This window comes from Colias eurytheme, chromosome 16 (assembly GCF_061535395.1).
Source record: "Colias eurytheme isolate Ceu_HAF_F1 chromosome 16, ilColEury1 Martin Lab GWU primary, whole genome shotgun sequence".
Lineage (NCBI taxonomy): Eukaryota > Metazoa > Arthropoda > Insecta > Lepidoptera > Pieridae > Colias > Colias eurytheme.
The window spans coordinates 5443698-5465041 of record NC_142995.1 but is presented as its reverse complement, the minus strand read 5'-3'; the positions used below and the strand labels follow the sequence as shown (position 1 = coordinate 5465041).

General features: G+C 31.5%; 1 protein-coding gene and 1 long non-coding RNA gene across 3 annotated transcripts in view; both read left to right on the top strand.

Moving 5' to 3' along the window:
- The first annotated feature begins 250 nt into the window (after positions 1-250).
- Positions 251-21344, top strand: part of LOC149901784 (ADAMTS-like protein 4) — a 105330-nt gene continuing 84236 nt past the window's right edge. For both annotated transcript variants that reach the window (XM_090110674.1, XM_090110675.1), the window contains exons 1-2: positions 251-436; positions 18318-18503. In XM_090110674.1, the coding sequence (XP_089966800.1) occupies positions 18469-18503 (35 nt within the window). In that variant the 5' untranslated portion in view covers positions 251-436; positions 18318-18468. The remainder of the gene's footprint in view (positions 437-18317; positions 18504-21344) is intronic.
- On the top strand, positions 7195-8079 carry LOC149901785 (uncharacterized). Its single transcript, XR_016457645.1, has 2 exons — positions 7195-7462; positions 7921-8079. It is a non-coding gene; the product is annotated as an uncharacterized LOC149901785 (long non-coding RNA).

Sequence of the window (21344 nt, the reverse complement as noted above, 5' to 3'; positions counted from 1 at the left end):
TTTAAAGATTGGTTTAGTTTTACTGTAACTATAAAATATCAACTCACTGCAGCTCTCTATTTAATAATTGCTGTACCCAATCATATTAACACCTAGCTATCATTATCTAAATCATAAAGCTCTGGAATTCGATTACCATAGAAGCTGTTTCAGGTGTACTGAAACTTAACTACATACAATTATGTTCCTATATCATAGTAAATTTCTAGTTAAAGTTTTGCCGGCATTCCTCGGTATAGTCGACCATACGGCGCGACAGAGTTCAGACGTGCCGTACCGCGCGACACTTCGAAAAACACGCGGCAAACTCCGTATCTATAAAACAATAAAAATAACAACATAAAAGGGAATTACATATAAACATTACTGCCTAGTACTACAACATTAACATAGTTTGTGAATAAGTGAATGATTTTCAGTGATCCGTAATTATGAGGTCAGTATGCCTGCACTATCTGATAAGAACTTTTACACTTCTTGTCTTAGCTAAACTCGTTTGTTATGAAACTGCTTATCTAATGTAGATTGCACTCTGTGTGTTTAGTTTCTTTTTCGGTTATTTGTGTCATAGAAACTTCGATTGATGCCGGATACATAAAGTTCAATGAATTAACCTTAACCCTACTTTCGTAACTGAATTTGAATGAATTGTTGTCTAAATAGCGTAAAAAATTAAATAACAATAAGATTTAGCGGTTGTGTGCTATGAATATATTTTAACAATGGTATATTTTACATCACAATATTAACGTTAGAAAAACTCCACCCACAAGAATGACAAAGTCTTTGTAAAAATTGACAGTAGAGATAACTATTATATTTTATAAATGTTAAAATGATTATTAAATAATATTATATTAAATGTAACTTATTTTATTCATTCATGAACAATGAAATGAAACTGTAAACTACACCATATTTTTAAATTAAATAAAAAGCAAATATGGAGAGAGATTTAAAAAATCCGAAGTAGAGAAAATATTTTTAAAACGAGGTAACATAAGACAAACGCATGGTTTCAATATCTGTTAATTAAAAAGCACACGTTGCTCTTTAAAACTTTAATAACGATGAAAGTTGCGAACAATTTTCGATTCTAAATATCGAAGTTTTCATAAACCTTTATTTTCTCTTTTTTTATCTTTATGCTCTCTTTTAGAATAGAAATGTTAACATGATTTGTCACTCTGTAAGACATTCGATAAGTTATCGACTGATAAAAATCTATGAATTATTTATATTCGATGCGGTCATTGACATTTGAATCGCAAATTTCAAATTTTCCTTTGCCTATTTTATTATCGTTTGCAATTGTAATCTTGCATTAATTTATGATAAAATAAATTGTTTTTAAACAATTTTGGTAATTTTTGAGCCCGAAAAATGAATTCAACTAACAATGCAAAGAAACTCAATGCTCTACATCTTAATACTATTATAAAGGCGAAAGTTTGTAAGGATGTATGGATGTATGGATGTATGGATGTATGGATGTTTGTTACTCTTTCACGTAAAAACTACTGAACCGATTACAATGAAATTTAGCACACATATAGAGGGTAACTTGGATTAACACATAGGATAGGTTTTATCCCGGAAATCCCACGGGAACGGGAACTATGCGGGTTTTCCTTTGAAAACGCGGGCGAAGCCGCGGGCGGAAATCTAGTAATATTATATTTCATTCGAACATATTGTACAAGAAATTAGTAACCGGATAATTTATACTACCCGTGCGTATTATAAATTACAATAAAATTTCTGAATACATTTAATGAAAAACAAAAGGTTTTTATACTTTGTAAAGTTGCTTCTGACACACAATCAGTACGCAAAAATGTTAAAGGTCCCGGAGTTACATACAGTTTATCTTTGTACTTTCGTTGTTTACTATGACCATAAAGTAATCCTTATCTTATATTTAATCTTCATAATGTTGTAAACCCACTTTTTATATTGTCAAAGTTTTTGATACAATAATATTGTAAACATAATCACCGATTAGCGTTTAGTCTGGAGATTTTATCTTAAACAAATTGGATGGTATTTTTTTATGAATCAATAACCAATAGATAGTATCTTGCATAAAATTTTAATTGACGTATAATATCTATAAAATTAAACAACTTACGACTATTTGTCTGACTCTTTTGGAATCTTTATTGATACATTCATAATAATGATGTATTTTCGATTTACATAACTATGCTTATTAAATTAGGTAATATTGACTTTACATGTAAAAAAGAGACGACTGACTAATAGTACCAGTTGCAGTAGCTTATTAGCATTTTTAAGCAACAAACTTGTAATTAAAAAGATTGCCTTACAATTTCTCTTGCATTTAGATGAAAATCACGATGTATTTTTCAAAGACGGTATCTCGACTCTTGACCTAGTACCAAGGCTATGGTTAGAACTTAGAACGCATAGAAGTGGCTTCTAGCTGTAATTTACGCCACTGTAATGTAAAGGCATCGCTTTAGATGTTGCAAAAACTGGGACAAACCCTTCCAAGACTTAGCATACTTGTTTGGCTTTGGGTTTTCGTGGTTTCCAGGAGCTTAAAGGTTTTAGTTGGCACATAATAGACACGCTTTTGGAACTTGTTTTGGACTTTGTTTAGACGTAGGTTAGTTGAATTTATTAATTATCATTTTCTGCACGGCTTTCAACATTAAATATTTTTAAAGATTAGTTATACAGTAAATACCACAGATAAATATACCTAGATGTAATTAAGTTTTAGTTATAATAATTTCATCATTTTCCTTCTCTGCGTAATTAATATTAATTATTTTAAATTTCAATTAGAATGCTCGTTTTATATTTTTTTTTGCAGGTTTAATTTAAAAAAGCTACTTATTATTAATTGCGAATTCATAATTTAGTAAGTACCTTTAAACTAGACGCAGTTGCAGTCCAATCAAAAGTTTATTTCTAATCTGACATGTTCCAACGAAAATCACAACAAAATCGCTTCACAATGCTACCGAAGAGTTTTCTTAACCAAAACGCTTTAAACAAACTTTATGTCGATGACGTCACTGTATGAGTCATAATTGTAACACTTTCGGCTCAATTAACACATCACGATAAAATTCAAGCCGGTATGTTTGTCTCAAGATCAAAGCATCGTGGAGTAAAAGTTATCAAACCTTTCAAACTTCGATTTTGTTTGGGAAATAGTTTATTTCTTCAATTTGTTACATAATTTTTATTTCAACTGATTGTAAATTTGTAACTGAATTTTTTATGTGTTTGGTTAAATCTTAATGTAGCGTTCGAGATTTTATTGTAACATCTAAGTCTTGAGTTCGTTCCTTGGTGGAAATTTAATTAATTTTGGCAAGTTCACGTACTTCAATAGCTTATGAAAAATGAGTTCAATTCAATCGGTCAATCGGAAAACGCGTAATATTTAGATCGCGAACTTACCCAAGGTACATCTTATTATAAGCTTTTTTTCCATAAATTCTGCATATCATACAATTTTTTTAATAAATTGAATCTGCAGCCAACCGGATACAGATGATATTCTAAGATATAAACTTATATAATCTCAATTGCTTCAATAAAACTATTTTAACGTATTTTATGATTTAACACGCTCAACAAATGAAAAGGTAGTTTATGAGCAAATGAATACGTTAATTGTACAAAGTTGAAAAGCTTCTTAATGGCGAAAAACTACTTAAAAGGTCAACAACCTCACCATAAGTGATATCTAGTCACGCGTTTAAATTTTGTACAATAGAATATAAACGTTTTTATGCGAAAGCCCTGATGGTGAACATGACGTTGCCATATTTTTTTTGTCATTGCCGCTTGGTACACGTTATTTATTTTACTTTTAATATGTTTATGGGGTTTATGGGGTTTTAATATGTAATCGTACTCGTGAGTTTACACGTGTTTTCGTTTTTTATTTAATTAACTGTGATCTTTATAATATGTTACTTTACCCACGCGAAACACGTCAAATTTGGTACAGTTATTTCAATATGGAAAACTAGTCATTTGAAACAAACCCAATATTATTTGTATAAGCACTTAGTATTACATTTCAATTTGCAAGTGGTATAAAAACCGTAATATAATGTCGTCTCAATAGCCTTTGTGTTCTCTTACTTTTTGCCATTATTTCCTGCTAATATATTGACACTACAGCAATAATTTTTGAACCGTTAAGGCTTTAGCTATGAAGTGCTTATGTTAAATTGTAAGTAGTAACAGACGCTAGCCACGATTGCCCTTGAGTCAAGCAATTCTAGACTAGAGAAATATGTAGAGACCATTTAATTTATCAAACTTAAAAAAATAAAAATAAAAATACAGGAAGTAGAGGTAAAAGTAAGGCTCAGTATAGTTTTATTTACTTTCTTATTGATATTATAAGATTATATAATTACCAATTAACGCACTTGGTTCGTCTATAACTATAAGTACTATATACTAGATACGTGTGAAAAAATAAAACACATAAATATTTAGAAAAAATAATTTCCGCACCATCTTTCCGTTCATCTTCACCAACTATCCTACTTATATTATAAACTAGCGACCCGCCCCGGCTTCGCACGGGTGCAATGCTGATACTAAATACACTACAGAAAAATTGTGAACGTTGTATAGGTATAAAAATATAGCGGCCCGCTCCGGCCTCCGGCATCGCACGGGTATAAAATACATAGCCGGGCGGCCGCAAACGCTACGTCCTGCAATTTTTAAATCTGTAATATCTTCGAAAATATTCACTTAAATCATACGGTGTAAAGGGCCATATAGATCTATATTAAATGAACAATGTATCCATGGTATTTAATTGGTTAAGGATTAATGCTGTATTGGTTAAAATCGCTTCGAAAATTAGCCATTATTTGTCGTAAAAAGTAAATGACAAAAAAAGTTATTGTGGGTTATCCATAAGAGATAGACATATACCATCGCGGACTTTTCTGTAGACCTTTTCAATGTGTATAATACTTAGTACATTATTTTGATAAAACTCGTAGGGTTCAGCCTGCGTTTGCAATGTAAGCGGAATAAATGTAATTTTTTACGACATCACATCAGAAACCTCAAAAATAACAGTACTTCTCCACTACTTAATGGATCTTATTATACATATAAACCTTCCTCTTGAATCACTCTATCTATTAAAAAAACCGCATCAAAATCCGTTGCGTAGTTTCAAAGATTTAAGCGTACAAAGGGACATAGGGACATAGGGACATAGGGACGGGGAAAGCGACTTTGTTTTATTCTATGTAGTGATGATGCGAAAGTTTGTGAGGATGGATTTGTATGTTTGTTGCTCTTTCACGCAAATACTACCAAACCGATTACTAACAAATTGAAATTTAGCACACATACAGAGGGTAACTTGGATTAACACATAGTCACATAGGATAGGTCTCATCCGGGAAATTCCATGGGAACGGAAACTATGCGGGCTTTTCTTTGAAAACGCGGGCGAAGCCGCGGGCGGAAATCTAGTTAAAAATATAGCTGGATAATAGTTTAATACGTGACGCAATTATTATCTTTTATTACGAATAAGTTCCTGTTTTCAACACAATCAGTCAAATATTTTAATTCGAATAAAAATCCATTCATTAATTAGCGGAAATAGTGTCCTATTGTAATAGTTTTACAGTTTAATCCTGTCTTCCTGTGAACTGGGGATTCGTTAAAAATAATCAGAGTACAATCAAAGTTTCCGTATTTATAATCTGAAGGTTAAATAGTTGCATAATACTTAACATTTAATAAGTATAGGTTTGTAATTTTTTTCTCTTGTAATTGTAAATCCAATAAAAAAGTGGCTATACGAACTGAACTCTTTGGAACAAATATCATGTGTTCAAATTAATTTTCAGTATTCAACAAATTATGATCTTGTGCGGGAACCTAATAAAATATGTATATAAGGAAGATATGATTAAGAAAACCTATTTCTCATAATTTTATGAAGTTTTAAACTGTTCCCATTTAATATTCTATGGTCTTGTGTTGACTATTTCAATTATATAAAACTACTCAAAATAACGGTGATGAGAAATCGGAAGGCCTTGAAAAGGTATAAACTGTAAACATTTTATGGGGTATCAAAGAAGATGCAAATTGATTTAAAACAAATCGATGCAAACACGATTATCAAATAGACTGCGAATGTTGATGAATCTTATAAATAAAATCTACAAACTGCATGTACCTACATTTTTTTAAAGATTTATACGTTTTATCTGTAACTGTAGTAAATATTAGAACGTGTTGGTACATCTTGTTATGATAACATTGCCAACTATAAAGTCCGTCCTTCAATCATGTCACTTCAATTTCCTGAAGTTGATTCCTGGCCGCATCCAAGCGCGCAATTAGGTTCCTTCCCGTTTTTCTTTTTAAATAATGCCCTTCTAATTGGCCTGGTAACTGTATCCCGTGTATTCAGGGTAACGATAACACTATCAACGGATGGCTTAGCGGGTTCGATCGTGTGATTTTTCTATTGGACTCGCATGGATGTAGGCCACTGTGATGGCGATAAGCGCTAGTTGGGAACAATATTCTGTTCGTAAAATCTACCTATTTAATAAACTGCGCTTGCAATTACGCGTGTTAGCATTTTTAGTATTTTAGTAGTTCCATAAGCATTGAAGTACAATCACACGCTCTCGAAAAATATTATTTTTAAAACTGAAAAGTTAAAACAAATTCGTGAAAAGCTACACTTGAATATAATTATGAACGGGAATGTCGCCTGTTAAATTGTTCCGTTTTTAAAATTGTTCGAAATATACTCTTTTCAGCGTTCAATTATGACGTGGCCTTTTTATCTAAAAGCATCTACAGACGCTCCGATTTGGTTGGTGCCAACCATATTGGAACCGACATGGCAACCATTCCAACATTGCTACAGATTGTCCGACGGTTGGCCTTCCAACTGTCAGTTGACCATAGAGTAATATGTCAGTTGACCATAGTACGAAGAGAATGGGCTAAATTCTACTATAGAAATAGAGAAAATTACAGTCATATGCGGCTCTTATAACTTATTTTTTAAGGTTTTTAATGTAGCCGCACTGTCAATTTTTTTAATACTTCTAACATAATAAAATACGCTTGATTTCTGGCATCTCTATTTGCGTAATCTTTGTTACTTAAGTCCCACAAACAGGGAAAGTCTTTATATAGGGTAACGGCACCAGTGGTCAGCCAGGCACCAGTGATCAGCCTATTGCGTTGTTTATTGGCCATAAATATCGCTGTAATCAAAATAACCAAATCACGCGCACCTTAATAGAAGCTCTGTTTCGTTATTGGTTCATGCATCACGCGATAGGAGCAGCAGGGGGTCAGGGGAGAGAAGTAAACACGTTCGTACAGGTGCTGTCCGCCGACAAGAGCAGAAGTGTCATGTCTGCAATATTTTTTGTTTCATGTGGTGCTCTTTTGAAAGGTGAGAAATAACATATTTTAGTATGAAATGTGATTGTGTTTTATAGATAATAACTTTATAGATTACTAAGAGCATTTAATTTTGTGAAATTTGATAAAAAATATTGTTTTTTTACTTAAAAATTTGAGGGGCTGACCATTGGATACTGATTTTTTATGAAAGATCCAATGGACAGCCCCTGGGGCTGATTACTGGGTTTATTCCTAATTGTTAGAAAACCCAGTGGTCAGCCGCATTTCAAAATATTTTTTTCAAGCGGCTGACCACTGGGTCTCAATCTGTGGTCTCAATGATCCAGTATTCAGCCACGATGTTATTGAAATAATATTTGAAGTATAAATTCGAATGTTTGTGTTTAAATCTATAAGTAATACTTCATGTTAGTTAAGTTTTACCTGAAATAATTGTATTATGTGTATTCATATCCAAAAGTTATTATTGTTCCCTTTTTTTTCTAGCTAAAAATGCCGCCAAGACAACAGTATCCTCCAGAGAAATCCTCCGAAAGAGATCCTCCTGTGGTTGATTATAATTATATATATTGTGGATTATAGATACATCAATAATATTATAAACTAATATCGCTGATTTCTTTAAAAAAGAATTATTGCTGTTTTTATGATAAATAATAAGAAGTACCTAGAAAATAAGAAGACACAAAGAGATTGTATAATAGTATGTTTAAAATAATATTTGTATTATGTGCGATATACATTTTTTTGTGCTAAGTGAATCGTTGCTATAAAAATGTGATTAATATAGTTGATTTTGATATAACATTGTTTATTTTGATCTCATAATTAGTTATACTTACTAAAGGCTGAACACTGGGTTCAACAAGGCTGTTTATTGGTTTTTAGAGGCTGTTCACTGGGACACTGGGCCATTTTTTGTTTAAAATTAATTATATATTTTACTAAGAGAATTATTGTTTTTGATAAACGCTGATTCGAAACTACAATAAACAATAAATCCATACATGTTGTACGTTTTTTTATTCGACGATTGTTGTAGAAATGGCAATTGTCAAAACTTCAAAAAGCTGTTATGAGGCTGACCACTGGTGCCGTTACCCTAGTTCCAGTAATTTTATTAATATGTCACGTTCGGTGACCGTAACTCCCTCGGCGTTCATGTTGACGTCCTACACCGGCGGCGTTGCAAATGTGAATGAGCCAATTACCTATATTACTCTATGGAATGAGCCGATTTGGTCGGAACAAAGCTTCCACACGTTCCAATTTGGTTGGATCGGATAGGAAGTTGGTTTGGTCGGTATTGCTGGCGCATCCGACCACGTCAAACCAATATTAATAATAATTATGTCGGACCGACCGCTCTCTACACTTTCCGATTTGGTCGTGGTCGGATGGTTGGCACCAACCAAATCGGAGCGTCTGTAGATGCATTAAAGTTGACTTATCAGTTTAGACGTATAAATAATAAATGTGAAAGTATAAAAACAACACACAGATAATAAAGTGTCTTGATCGTATAATAGTCAGTTATCGCAGTCTGTGACATAATTTCTATGCAGGTAATTTGTTATTGTGTTGTGACAAACTGTTGAGGACTATAAGACGTTTGTTACTAAGCACGTCTGCTTATGCCCATTAGGCCAAAAATAGGAAGATTTATAGTCTGTTATTTTCCTATATTCGTTTAAATGTCTATTCCACCAGATTCCAGAACAAAATACGCCTTATAAATTTTTAATGGCCATGTGTCTTTCAAGGTTAATTTGTTTAAGACTCCTGTTTTATCCCTCAATATATAAAAACATAAATTCTTCAAATCTCTATATTAAATTGTACAGCTCTCAAATAATAATCTCATTGTATTGGCTTCCGTATAATCTGAAGTTTTTGTGATAATCGATACGTACTATTGATTCCTATCAAAGCATCGTGATTTGATAGGAATCAATAGTATCTACGTGTACGATCACTATCAATTATAGCTAATTGCTTGTATAGGTTTTAATAATCTTATTATGGTCTTAATGTACCTTCATAGAAAACATTTGAATAATACATTTATAGATGTGTAAATGAAAATAAGAGTTTTAACATAATAGTCGTTGTTCAAACATTCATCAAAGAGAATATATTACCATTAAATTAATTTTAAAAGGAAGTAATTACTTACTAATACATACTTTTTAATTCAATTCATACAAATCTCGGGAAAAATTATTATCACTTATAAACAATTTTCTGTTCTCATAATATACCTTACTTCTACCATTACGAAGTCGGTTTGTAAACAAATATAATGCCCTCATAATACAATCAGAGCAACTGATCTTTTGCGGTTGGGATATTTTTAGAGTTCAGATGCTTAAGAAAAGGAAGTATCGAGTACTTTATCTATTTAGCCTATATATAGTTCTATTGATATGAAATTTGAATAGTCTCACATCGTATTTTGAAATGACTGTCAGTTGCGTAATCAGATTTTTCCTTACGATATTAACTGTGGCGGTTTTTTACGATTAAATCATGTTTGAGCTTTTTCGGACATTATTATCAAGTACAAAGTTGCGTTTTTCGTAAATATATCGTAATAATCAGGTTAAAATAAGCAATTAAAAACCTTCTAAAATATGTAAACTTAAAAACTAAAAAGTCGAAACTTAATTGAATACATATCCAATGAAAATGATACGCAGAAAAACATGATGTAAAAATAAATTTCGCGTCGAATACTCGGCAAGTCTGAAGTATTAAATTGATTGAGTGATACGAGTCGAGTACTTGAAAGTTGACTGTAATTGGTAGTTAGACGTACTAATTAAAAAATCCCGGGAACGCAGTACAGTATCAATGAAGACAGTGTCCTACATTGACAGTTTTTGCCTTACATCGAGTTTCTATAGAGATTTATTGCGTCAATTTAAGACAATTTCTGATCGTTGTAAATAACATTGGTTAGTAACGTATCTTAGTGGTAGGCCGTAAGTGGTATCTACTATCTACATCCTTTGAAGTGATTATATTTTGTTTTTTTGATGTATTTTACGTACTTTTAGATAGTAGAATATAATATTATTTATTTAAATGATAGGTTAGGATTAGGTGTATTGTGTAGTGCTCTATTTACTTGTTTTCATCTATGTAATACTAATTCATATTAAAAATTTAACAATCGAACAATTTATTTTATAAGCTTGACGCCTTACCTTTATTCAACAACAGTTTTTATAAAAAAAGAAATCTTTCTTATTCGCCGGTAAAAAAACAAATAAAAGACGTTATGGGCAGAAATAATATTTATTTTTCACAATGCAACACACCATACTGAGTTAGCAAGCAGTGTTGTATTGCAACATAATGTAAATGATAACCTAATTACAACGCCGTATCTTAAGAGTAAAAATTACTTCATCGTGTTCACGCCTTGGCTTTTTATTAGATTTTAATTATTTATACATTTTATCATTTACGAGGAAATGACACAGGTCATCACATTATTCACACTTTCAATTATGTACTTGTACTAGACGTCACCCGCGACTTTGTACGCGTTTTTTTTTCGTAAACTAATTTCTTTAGAAATGTCGCAGTAGTTGTATGGTGTTTAATATCAGATAGTAAATTCTACCATTATATAACTACTCTCTAAATATAAAAATCCTTATAGCTCTATATAAGAAATTTAATATATATATTCATAGATTTCTAACAGACTCGTAAAATTAATGAGAAATATGTATTTATAATTAATAATTCCTTGCAATAGATATTCTATAAACCGAAATCTGGTCATTGTGTCAAATATGAATGCAGGATAGTTAAGTATACGGTAAAATTGTAGCGTCAGACCTAGGATATTTATATAGTAGGTAACTATACTAATAGTTAACTGTACCTGTCTACCGTTCCTGTGGGTAAAATTCCAACACTTACAATTTTCTAACTATGTCATACTGAGCATTTAGAATATTTTTATGATGTGCTATTTTTTATACTTATTCAAAGATTGAGCTCGGCAAAGCTTACGTTAACAACGAAGCAATTTGTCCTATAATTAAAATAGTAATAATAGCACACATTAGATACAATTGTATATTTCGGAAATAGCAAACTGCAAATGTGATAACCTGTTACCTAATATTATCTGATCTGCGTAATTTAATTACTTTAATGATTCACTTTGTTACGAATATGAGGTTTGATAGCTTAATTATTATTGTGCTTGTTCCTACAATATAATAATTTATGCGTATAATTAACATGTTTTACATATAGCCATATTACTGCAGCAAATATAACATTTAAGCAAATGGTTAGGTGTTAAATTGGATTCAAATTAAGATATTATGTAGGTAGATAGTAGGGCTGGGTTGTCAAAAAAACTTTTGTCATTTTTTTACATCGCACCCAATTAAAAAATAACGAATGTAATCATCCAAAAATAAAGTTAATCTACACTTAATAAAGGAGCCATCATCCTTAAAGTGTGAAGATGACGATCGTGTCTATGAATAGTCTATTATGTCTTTTAAAGAGTGGCACATTCAGAATGTAAATTAGTTCATGGCAGTGTGTTGTTTGCTCAGTTGACTGTGTGTAAACAGCAGCTATTCGACAATTATAAGAATAATTTGACACCATTTCATATAATTCCGGTCAGGGTGAAATAAAAATGTACTTTTGTATGACCAAATGTGTGTGCAACTGCAGGAACACGTCTCTATATGGAAAAAGGCCCCCGGCATGGCGTCTCTATATTTTTTTATCTTTCCCAAATAAAAAAAAATCGAAATTATATTGAGAATAGACAAAACTAAACTGGTCTATTGTTAAAATTTTGCCACGTTTACGCTCTATCAGATAAAGCTTTGGTAACTGATATGACTCTATTTGAACTAGATTAAAAACGCAAGTACATCTTGGTTGCAACCCATATTGTATAATATTCTATTAGCAAATATATTTTCATATAGCTACATATATATTTTCTTTATTTTGTTATATAAACTCTACCGTTTTTTAAAAATTAAAATATATTCTTCTTTCTTTGAATTATTGTAAAAAAATAATATTCTACAGACATTAAATTTTTTTTGCATATTCCCAGTTTTATTAAATGTGACCAAGAATTCAGGTCTTTGAGAAGGCTTATTCAACCCAACAAGATTGTCATGTAAGCCTCCAAGAAAATGGGTTATAATATGAGTATAACTATGGTATAACGCTGCGAATATCATGTGGGGATTACGTTGAAACGGGACGGTATTGTACAACGAAGAAATCCACGTTTAAGCTATTTGCTTTTCCTTCTGAGATATTTCACTTGACATTTACGTTATTATGTGTAAATACCGACGTAGAAGCGTACAAAGGATTTTTTGCGGATGAATATTAAAAGGGAAAATCATTCAGATGTTGGTAACAATATATCTATTGTTGGCAGTCGTTTTATTGTAGAAATTCGCGCTTGAAAATATAATTTGATTAGAGAAAGAGCTTTAAATATAACCTTGAATATAACGATAATCACAGATGTAGATAATCGGATTGTTTATGTCATAAAATAACTCTATAGGGCCATATTTCGTCTGTATTACTGTTTGACTTTCTCTACAGGCAAAAAGGATGCATTCATTCTAACGGAAACAAACCTGACTAGGTTAATTTAAAACTGCTAACGTTCTAACAAAAAAAAAATACAAATTTCACATAAAACAAAAGCTATCACTAGTCAGTAGTCACGCAAAAATATTTAAAAGTACGGAACCACCTATCGTAATTGCTTATTAGCAGACCCATGTGGTAATTTCATGGTATTTGAAGGGCAATGACCTCGCATCAATGTTTGCAGTTTCACGTGAAGTACATTTCTCACGTATCTCAAGTTCTTTGCATTACATACAATTAGTTATTTACACCTACCAATATTGTTTGTGTAATATTTACAGTGTCTTGAAACTCTTCAGTACTTTCTTCACAAAAAGTAGATTTAAGTTACCTAGGTATAATATTATACGACCGAGGCTTCGCCCGCGTTTTAAAGATAAACGCGCATAGTTCCCGTTTCCGTGGGATTTCCGGGATAAAACCTATATGTTAATCCAAGTTACCTTCTATATGTGTGCTAAATTTCATTATAATCGGTTCAGCAGTATTTGCGTGAAAGAGTTGAGTTGACATACACAAATACATCCATCCTCACAAACTTTCGCATTTATAATATTAGTAGGATAGGATAGGATATAACGAATGATTGCTAGAGACTTTTGTAAGTGATGAATAATAAATAATACCCTTTTTAATTTAGTTACAAACTCTATTCCCCAATACTCTGGTTAGAGGCAATATCTAAACTTCATGCAAAACGATATTTAGGAAAGTTATAATTTTGTAGAAATCATTATCATATTGTCCGATTGTATCTTATTCTGAAGGGATAGGACTAACGGTCCGTTTTCCCTTAGGATATAAGAAATATAATAGAGGTTTCTTAGAGTACGATAGGAAAAAAAATATCCAATTATTAATTTATAAATAATACACCGGGATGCTTGAATGCCTGCTCATGCTTTCATATAAAAATAAACCTATTTCTGTATTTATTAGATGCAAAAATTGTTATATTTGTGTCTAATTGATATTTAAATTAACAAGGACTCTATCTGAATCAGTCTGAAATCAGTCAAATCGTCTGCTTCTTATTTTCTGCGTTAATTGCAATCTAAAATCAGCACATCATAATCAGCACCTACTAATATTACTTACAAAGAAATAAAATATTTATAAAAGAATATGACGTCTTCAACCCGTTCCTGTTTAATTGCGTCTAATTTTATGGACATACCAATTACCAACAATTCAGAAATCCCCCGACGCTTGGGCGTCGATTCGAGACAGCGAATTAACTTCGTTAAAAATATTACGGTTTTGTGTGAACTCCCTTTTTCTGTTTAAACTGTAATATTATCGTACAGATGCTAGAATCCGAGCTTTATTATCACGCGTGTTATTTTTAACATTTTGTGTTAATAAAGTTCATAAAAAAGTTCATAAGGTTATTATGACAAATGAAAGAATATAATAATTAATAACATATTTTTTTCTATAGAATCTAGTTACAAGTAGTACAAAGTTTAATTACATTCTATTTAGCGGACTTCATTCAAAATTGTGTCAGACTTTCAGAAATGTAATTAAAATTGTACGTTAGTATTTATGAAAGAGACTTGACGAAATAGGCCAGCTGCTACTTGAAAACATGAATAGGCTCTTTTTAGAGTCGAGTCCGGGTTACTCGAAACACAAGGTTACGTTTTCAAAATGTATTGCTGGCTCCGTACTAATTAATGGAAGTGAAACAATTTGTTTACTGCGTTGATTACACGTCGTATGATTTCTCATATCGATTCTAAAAACTAACAAAAGAGATGCTTCGAGTTAAATACTTCAGCAGTGTGTGTTTTTAATTGGAGCAAGAAGCAATAGCATCGGAAACGATAACAATAGAGCAAACTGCATGCCTTATTAATATTAGAAGAAAATTGAAACAGTCATTATTAATCAATCCATACCTATATTTTTTTTATATGCGCTATGTAGATGACAATAGTAAATAATAAAATATACCATTTATCCTAAAAATTCAATGATAACTACAACTAATTGATAGGGTATCGTATACGTTATGCAAAACTTATATAATTCAAATGAATTTAATCAATATTTAAGATAAAGCCCCGTTTGGCAGTTTAAAGTTCCTATAATGTTGACGCAAATATAACCTGCGCTTAAATTTAACTTTATGAATCACATAATCAAGAGTTTAACCAGTGGGCGTTTAGTGTTCGACTTCTAATATCATTATAGAATCATTATAATGTTTGACAAATGCCTATTTGATGCTCGCTTACAGTTAGCCGTGGCTCCACAGCGTGGCTCTGTGGGCGACCTTATGAATTTTATGGCTTTTAAATATTTTTATCCCCAATGTTTTATTAATTCCGATGCTAATGTGAAATAAACATTTTATTTTAGTTTTCGGTAGGGATTTATTTATGGTTCTGATTTAGTGTAGCAAGTGAAAGTGTTGTCTTGATTTGTTCGTTTTTGGGTACCTACTTATTAATTTACATTTTATTAATTTAATATATCTATAACTAGTCACAGATAGATAACATACATAAATAATTACAGCTGTAATGAAATGAGGAGTTTTTGTTAGAAAAACAATACTAAACTATACGTTAATTAATATTACATATTCACTAATCACTATATTCTTAATTTAAATGCGAAAATTATGCAAACAAACATTCATTTGGATTCAAGTTCATGTAATACATTATGAATGTATGTATGAAACCTGTCCTAGGACAATGTAATAGAGATTTGGTATTCATTGAATAAGTAACAATGCTAGCACAGGATTCAGTATTAATATAACTGCTCATGTTATCAAATGAATAACAAATGAAAGCGCCAAAAATGTATTGTTCATTCTCCATTTATGATAAAATATTTAAATTTTACACATAAAAATATTTTTTAACTTCACGGTTTTAAAGCAGAGGTATAAAAGTGTAGCTCCGGTGTTTTTAGGTTATCTAAACAAATAAATAAAATAGATTTATGTTCCAACTTCTAACCCGAGGGCTTGGCTTACTTCGCTTTATTTAAAAGAAGCCTAATGGATTTGAGACATTCATTGATTTACCATTTGAAAATGCCGAAACAACAGCAACAGCTAAGAACATTTTTGTTTAATACGAAATTACGAAAATAGCTATTATACTTTCAAATGAAATTAATTTAATAAATTTAAAACAGAATAAACGAAACCATTCATCACCCATTTAATTTAATCTATTAAATAACATCAAATAGAAATTGTTTCTCACCCTATCTCATAACTCGTATCTAAACATAATTCAATTAATCTACATGATAACTTATAACACTTCAAGTCAACTCAACAAATCAATACACTGACATTTCAACTCGAATATCCAATTGTACCAACATCCAGAAGCCCTTATATTAAATATTCTAACATATTATTTGGGAACGTTGGCGCTATGTTGACGAAAACCCATTAATCTTCACGTCACTTATTTTTTTTGTTTGTAACACGCGCGTATCAACAGCATCGAATTACAGATATTAATTATGAACCCTTTAATGATTTATCTAATTCAGTTACGTGTTGTCATTCGTGTTGTCTGTTGCAATACTTTATCATTCCGATACGAGACGAAAGATTAGCTGAAGTCTATCAGTAGTTACTACGAAGGTATATTAGAAAGTAGAAAACTACGAGAAGGAAATGTGGGAATAAATATTTTTGGATTGAAATTTGATATCCAACTTTTCTAAATGCTATTCACATCTCCGTCGAAATAAACAGCTAGAAAATGTGAAAAATGTCACAGAAAATATTATAAAGATGTTGAAAACGAAATGTGTCCTTAAAGACGCAGTAACACATCTAAGGCCGTTAGCAATGAAATCTTTCTTCATTATTTGGACATATTGTTATGTTTCAACCAATCAAAATACTAATCCTATACATTATTCAGTTTTTTGCTCTATCTGCAGAAATCACATTTTAAATCTAATTTAAAGTTATATTGCACAATTTTATAATAGCTAGAAAAAACTAAAAAGAAAACGCATATTGAGTTACTTTCATTAGAATATTTTACATTGGATGTGGGTTCGATAGTATAATATTATTTAATCTATAGACTGTATCACAACATAATGTTATTATTATTTAAAAAAGGTTTTATCCAAGGTAGCAAAATCTCAGTTGGTGAAAACTTATTTTCATAAAAAAGCAATTTTCATATTGAAAAAAATGTTGTGTGGTCTTATGAAACCACGGTAAAAGTGAAACTGTTCGAACGGTTCCGAACACTGCTTTGTGTAGCGCATGTCGCGTGACGGTCGGCTGCCGAGTAGGTATACCTACTCGGCAGCCCTGATACACGCGACATGCGCTACACAGACCAAAAAGTTTGAGACGATGTAATAAAAGTTTCACTTTAAAAACTTTTATTGATTATTTATATCATTTAAGTAATGTATAATGAATGCATTAGAGTAAGATTGAAATGTAACAAACGTGTGGGAAGCTGTGGTCTTCAGTCCAGCTCACGATTTATAGAGTGAGTTATTTGTTTACCGTCAAGAATTGATCGATCGTTGGCGTTGATAGTTTTTTTATTGTTTTTTTTTTAGTAATATGCATATTATATCAATAGATATATTTCTAAATCAGAACACTGCGTCAGAAAATTTCATTAAATATGCATAATTTCAAAATAACACCATAGAATACTGATTAGCGAACATTTACAATATTATGAGCAGTTGTGGAAATAAACACGTAGTGAATTATTTCAATGATTATAAAATACTAGCTGCGCTTCACGGTTTCACCCGCTTGGCCCCGCTCCTGTTGGTCTTAGCGTGATGATAATATACCTATAGCCTACTAGATTTCCGCCCACGAATTCGCCTGCGTTTTCACAGAAATACCGCATAGTTCCCGTTCCCGTGGGATTTCCGGGATAAAACCTATGTGTTAATCCAAGTTACCCTCTATATGTGTGTTAAATTTCATTGTAATCGGTTCAGTAGTTTTTACGTGAAAGAGTAACAAACATCCATACATCCATACATCCATACTTACAAACTTTCGCCTTTATAATAAGTATTTCTCGATGGGCTATCGATCTATATAACACCGAAAGAATTTTTCAAATCGGACCGGTAGTTCCTGAGATTAGCGCGTTCAAACAAACAAACAAACTCTTCTGCTTTGTAATATTAGTATACATGTAGAAAAATATTTAAATTTTCCTTTCTTATCTTTCCAGATCTTTTGGAGCGATCGACTGAATATCTAACACTGAAAATGACTGAAACTGGCGTCACGTGAAGATAGTGAAAGTTATTACACAACAATTGATTTATTTAGTGAAATCAGTGCATACCTTGGAACTGTGTGATTTAATTGTGTTTAACGTCATGTTGTGTCAAAGGCCTTTACTCTGCGTCTCATTGTAAGTATTGTGTAACAAAACGAGTTCTAAGTGCGTACATTTTTTGCGATTAGGCGGGTATATGAAATGACACACTTGCTATCGTATTGCTTTTGATGTAGCAACACAATGGAATCCAAAACAATTGTGTGAAAAAATTGATTAATAATTTGTGACATTTAACGCTTCTTTCATAAGACAATGTCATTGATTAACTCAAAATCAAATATACCTGTACAAATGATTATCGCTGAGGCTAGGTATATATAGATTAAAAAGCTGGCGTTGCAGTTGGCTGCATTTTATTTTGTGAATACATTTCATGAATATTTTATATTCCTAGTTGGTAGCTTAATTTCGTTGGCAACTGATTTACAGTACCTACATTGTATACGATATAATGGATAATATAGTAACCGCAATTTATAAGATACGTAGTTGATGTTTAGTATTTAACCAATAGCCCGACAACCATAAAATGCTTCATTGAACTTTATAAAATGATTTATTCGTTCCATTGAATCTGAGTTGGTAGCCTGGTGGCTGGCCCGCTTGTCTGTATGTTACTGCTCTACATTATTAATGTTTTGCTACCAGTACTTGTAATATTATGTATAATAAGAATATATAATAAGAATCTCTCTCATTTTTTCATAAGTTCAAAAGCAAACTTTGCAGAGAAAATAAAATTTTGGGTAGAATTGGAATTGGTGTCTTGTTATTTAGATTTCTATGATTGGAATCATCAATCATTCGGACGTCGCGTTGCGTCGCAAGATGCTGATGGACCTTTAATTTTTGAATTAGATTTCAAGCGTAGAGTGAACAGGTACTTTCTATCTTATCTTAGACCACATCTCAGCTTAACATCAGGCGAGATTGTGGTCAAGCGCTTCCCTATTACCAATAAAAAAATACAAAAAAGATAACTTATTGCTGAAAATGGAATGCGTATCATACATTTCTTTTTATGAGAAAACTTTATAAAACACTTGTACGAAGGAAATTATCTTATAAGTGGTTATTCTTCGGAACAAAATAAGTTTATGCTTTGGTCTACCAGGTGGTTACAAGATTTAAAATCAATTATTTGAGTCGTAAATTAAATAATAAAGCGAGTATTGATATAATAATATGCTTACAGTTTACTATAGACATAAGTGTCTCATAAAATTAATTTTATAGTGCAGGTATATTTTTAATATCTATATTAACGAGCGAGAATAAACTAATATGGTTATAATTAAATAAACTTAAAATATTACGCTTGTCTTTTTTTATAGCTGTAGTTTAAAATTATGTAGATATGTTTTGTAATAAAATAACATGTGTAAAGTTTATAACCTTTTTAACCTTTATAAAAATATAGATATTTTTAGACATAAATACGAAAAAACATTATTGAATTAAATTTCTCTCACCCCAAATGACGGGTAATTGATGCCAAAGTTGTGGATAAAATTATATTGTAGTCATGGTGAAATAATGTCATAGTAAAAACAATGTTCATTGGTTTATCTGTTTTGATACTTGCTTCATTTAATAAGACTTAATGCAAATGTAACAACACTATAAATCCGTTTAAGCTAGGAAGAGATTACGGTTGACTTTCGTAATTAAAACCGATCTAATTTCGCTGACTATAAGTTTTAAATTGCATAATTGCGTGGTCGATATTTATGAATGGAGGTTTCCGTAGGCGATCCGGATTTGTACGGGAATGCTGAATATCATGTCATTTGCTAATCTTTGCTTATTTATTAAGACTTGCTTCCTTCAACTTTCGTTCAGCTAATCTTGTTGCCAATGTTTCTAATGCTAATTCTGTTTATTATAACATACCTATTTGATTATGGGCTAAAACAGTGATAACAAATAAAATAATTATTGTTAAGAAATTCTACCAAAGATTTTTTATGCACACCAGAGTTGAGAGCAGGTTCAATAATTACATTGCATAGGTATTTTTATCGACAATTCAACCCCTCTACAGTCCCCTACCTCACCCCCCTCAAAATGGCAAACCTATCAATTCGGATAGTGAATTTATGAAAATTATAATAACTTCGAAAGTGAGTGTCACAAAATACTAAATTTGGTTTTATTTGAACAATAACAAGTTATTCTAGGGACCACTAAACAAATTTAATTGATAAGAGTGATGAAACATACTTTAAAAAATTCGACAACCATTTTGAGGGGGGTGAGGTAGGGGACTGTAGAGGGGTTGAATTGTCGATAAAAATACCTGGAGAATAGCCCCTTCAAATATCGGTATGTCATGTCCGGACACACTGTATAAAATAACATTAGTTTTCGAAATCTTTCTGCTCTCCCTAGATATATTAAAAGCTTGAATTTAAAATATATGGTTTAAAAAGTGGTAATGGAGTAGAGTGCAAGTGCATTAGCGCCTTTTCTGAGTCAGACCACGTCAGACTGAGATTTTTGCGCTTTTTGGAAATCTAGTAATTCTGCGCTATAAAACCCCTTTTACTTTATACATCACAGTTTATAAAATGTTACATTGCTTCATTACAAACTTAAATAAAATCATCACTGGATAAGTTTTCTATAATAAGTGTGCGCTAACGTGTCAAAATACCTGTCTTTCCCTTATTTATTACTTATCATTGAATCGTAGGACACGTTCTAGAAGACTGGAACGTTTTGTTATTTGTTAAGATTTATAGTCACGACGAACCGGGGAATTTGTACAGAATTAAATCCTTTGGTTTTTGTGCTTCGCGCTCATATAAACTTTATAGAGAGAAATGTAGGAACATAATCAGTCTGCGATATTTATACAGCATAAGATTTTATATTTTTGTACGATTTTTTTACATTTTCATTTTCGACGAT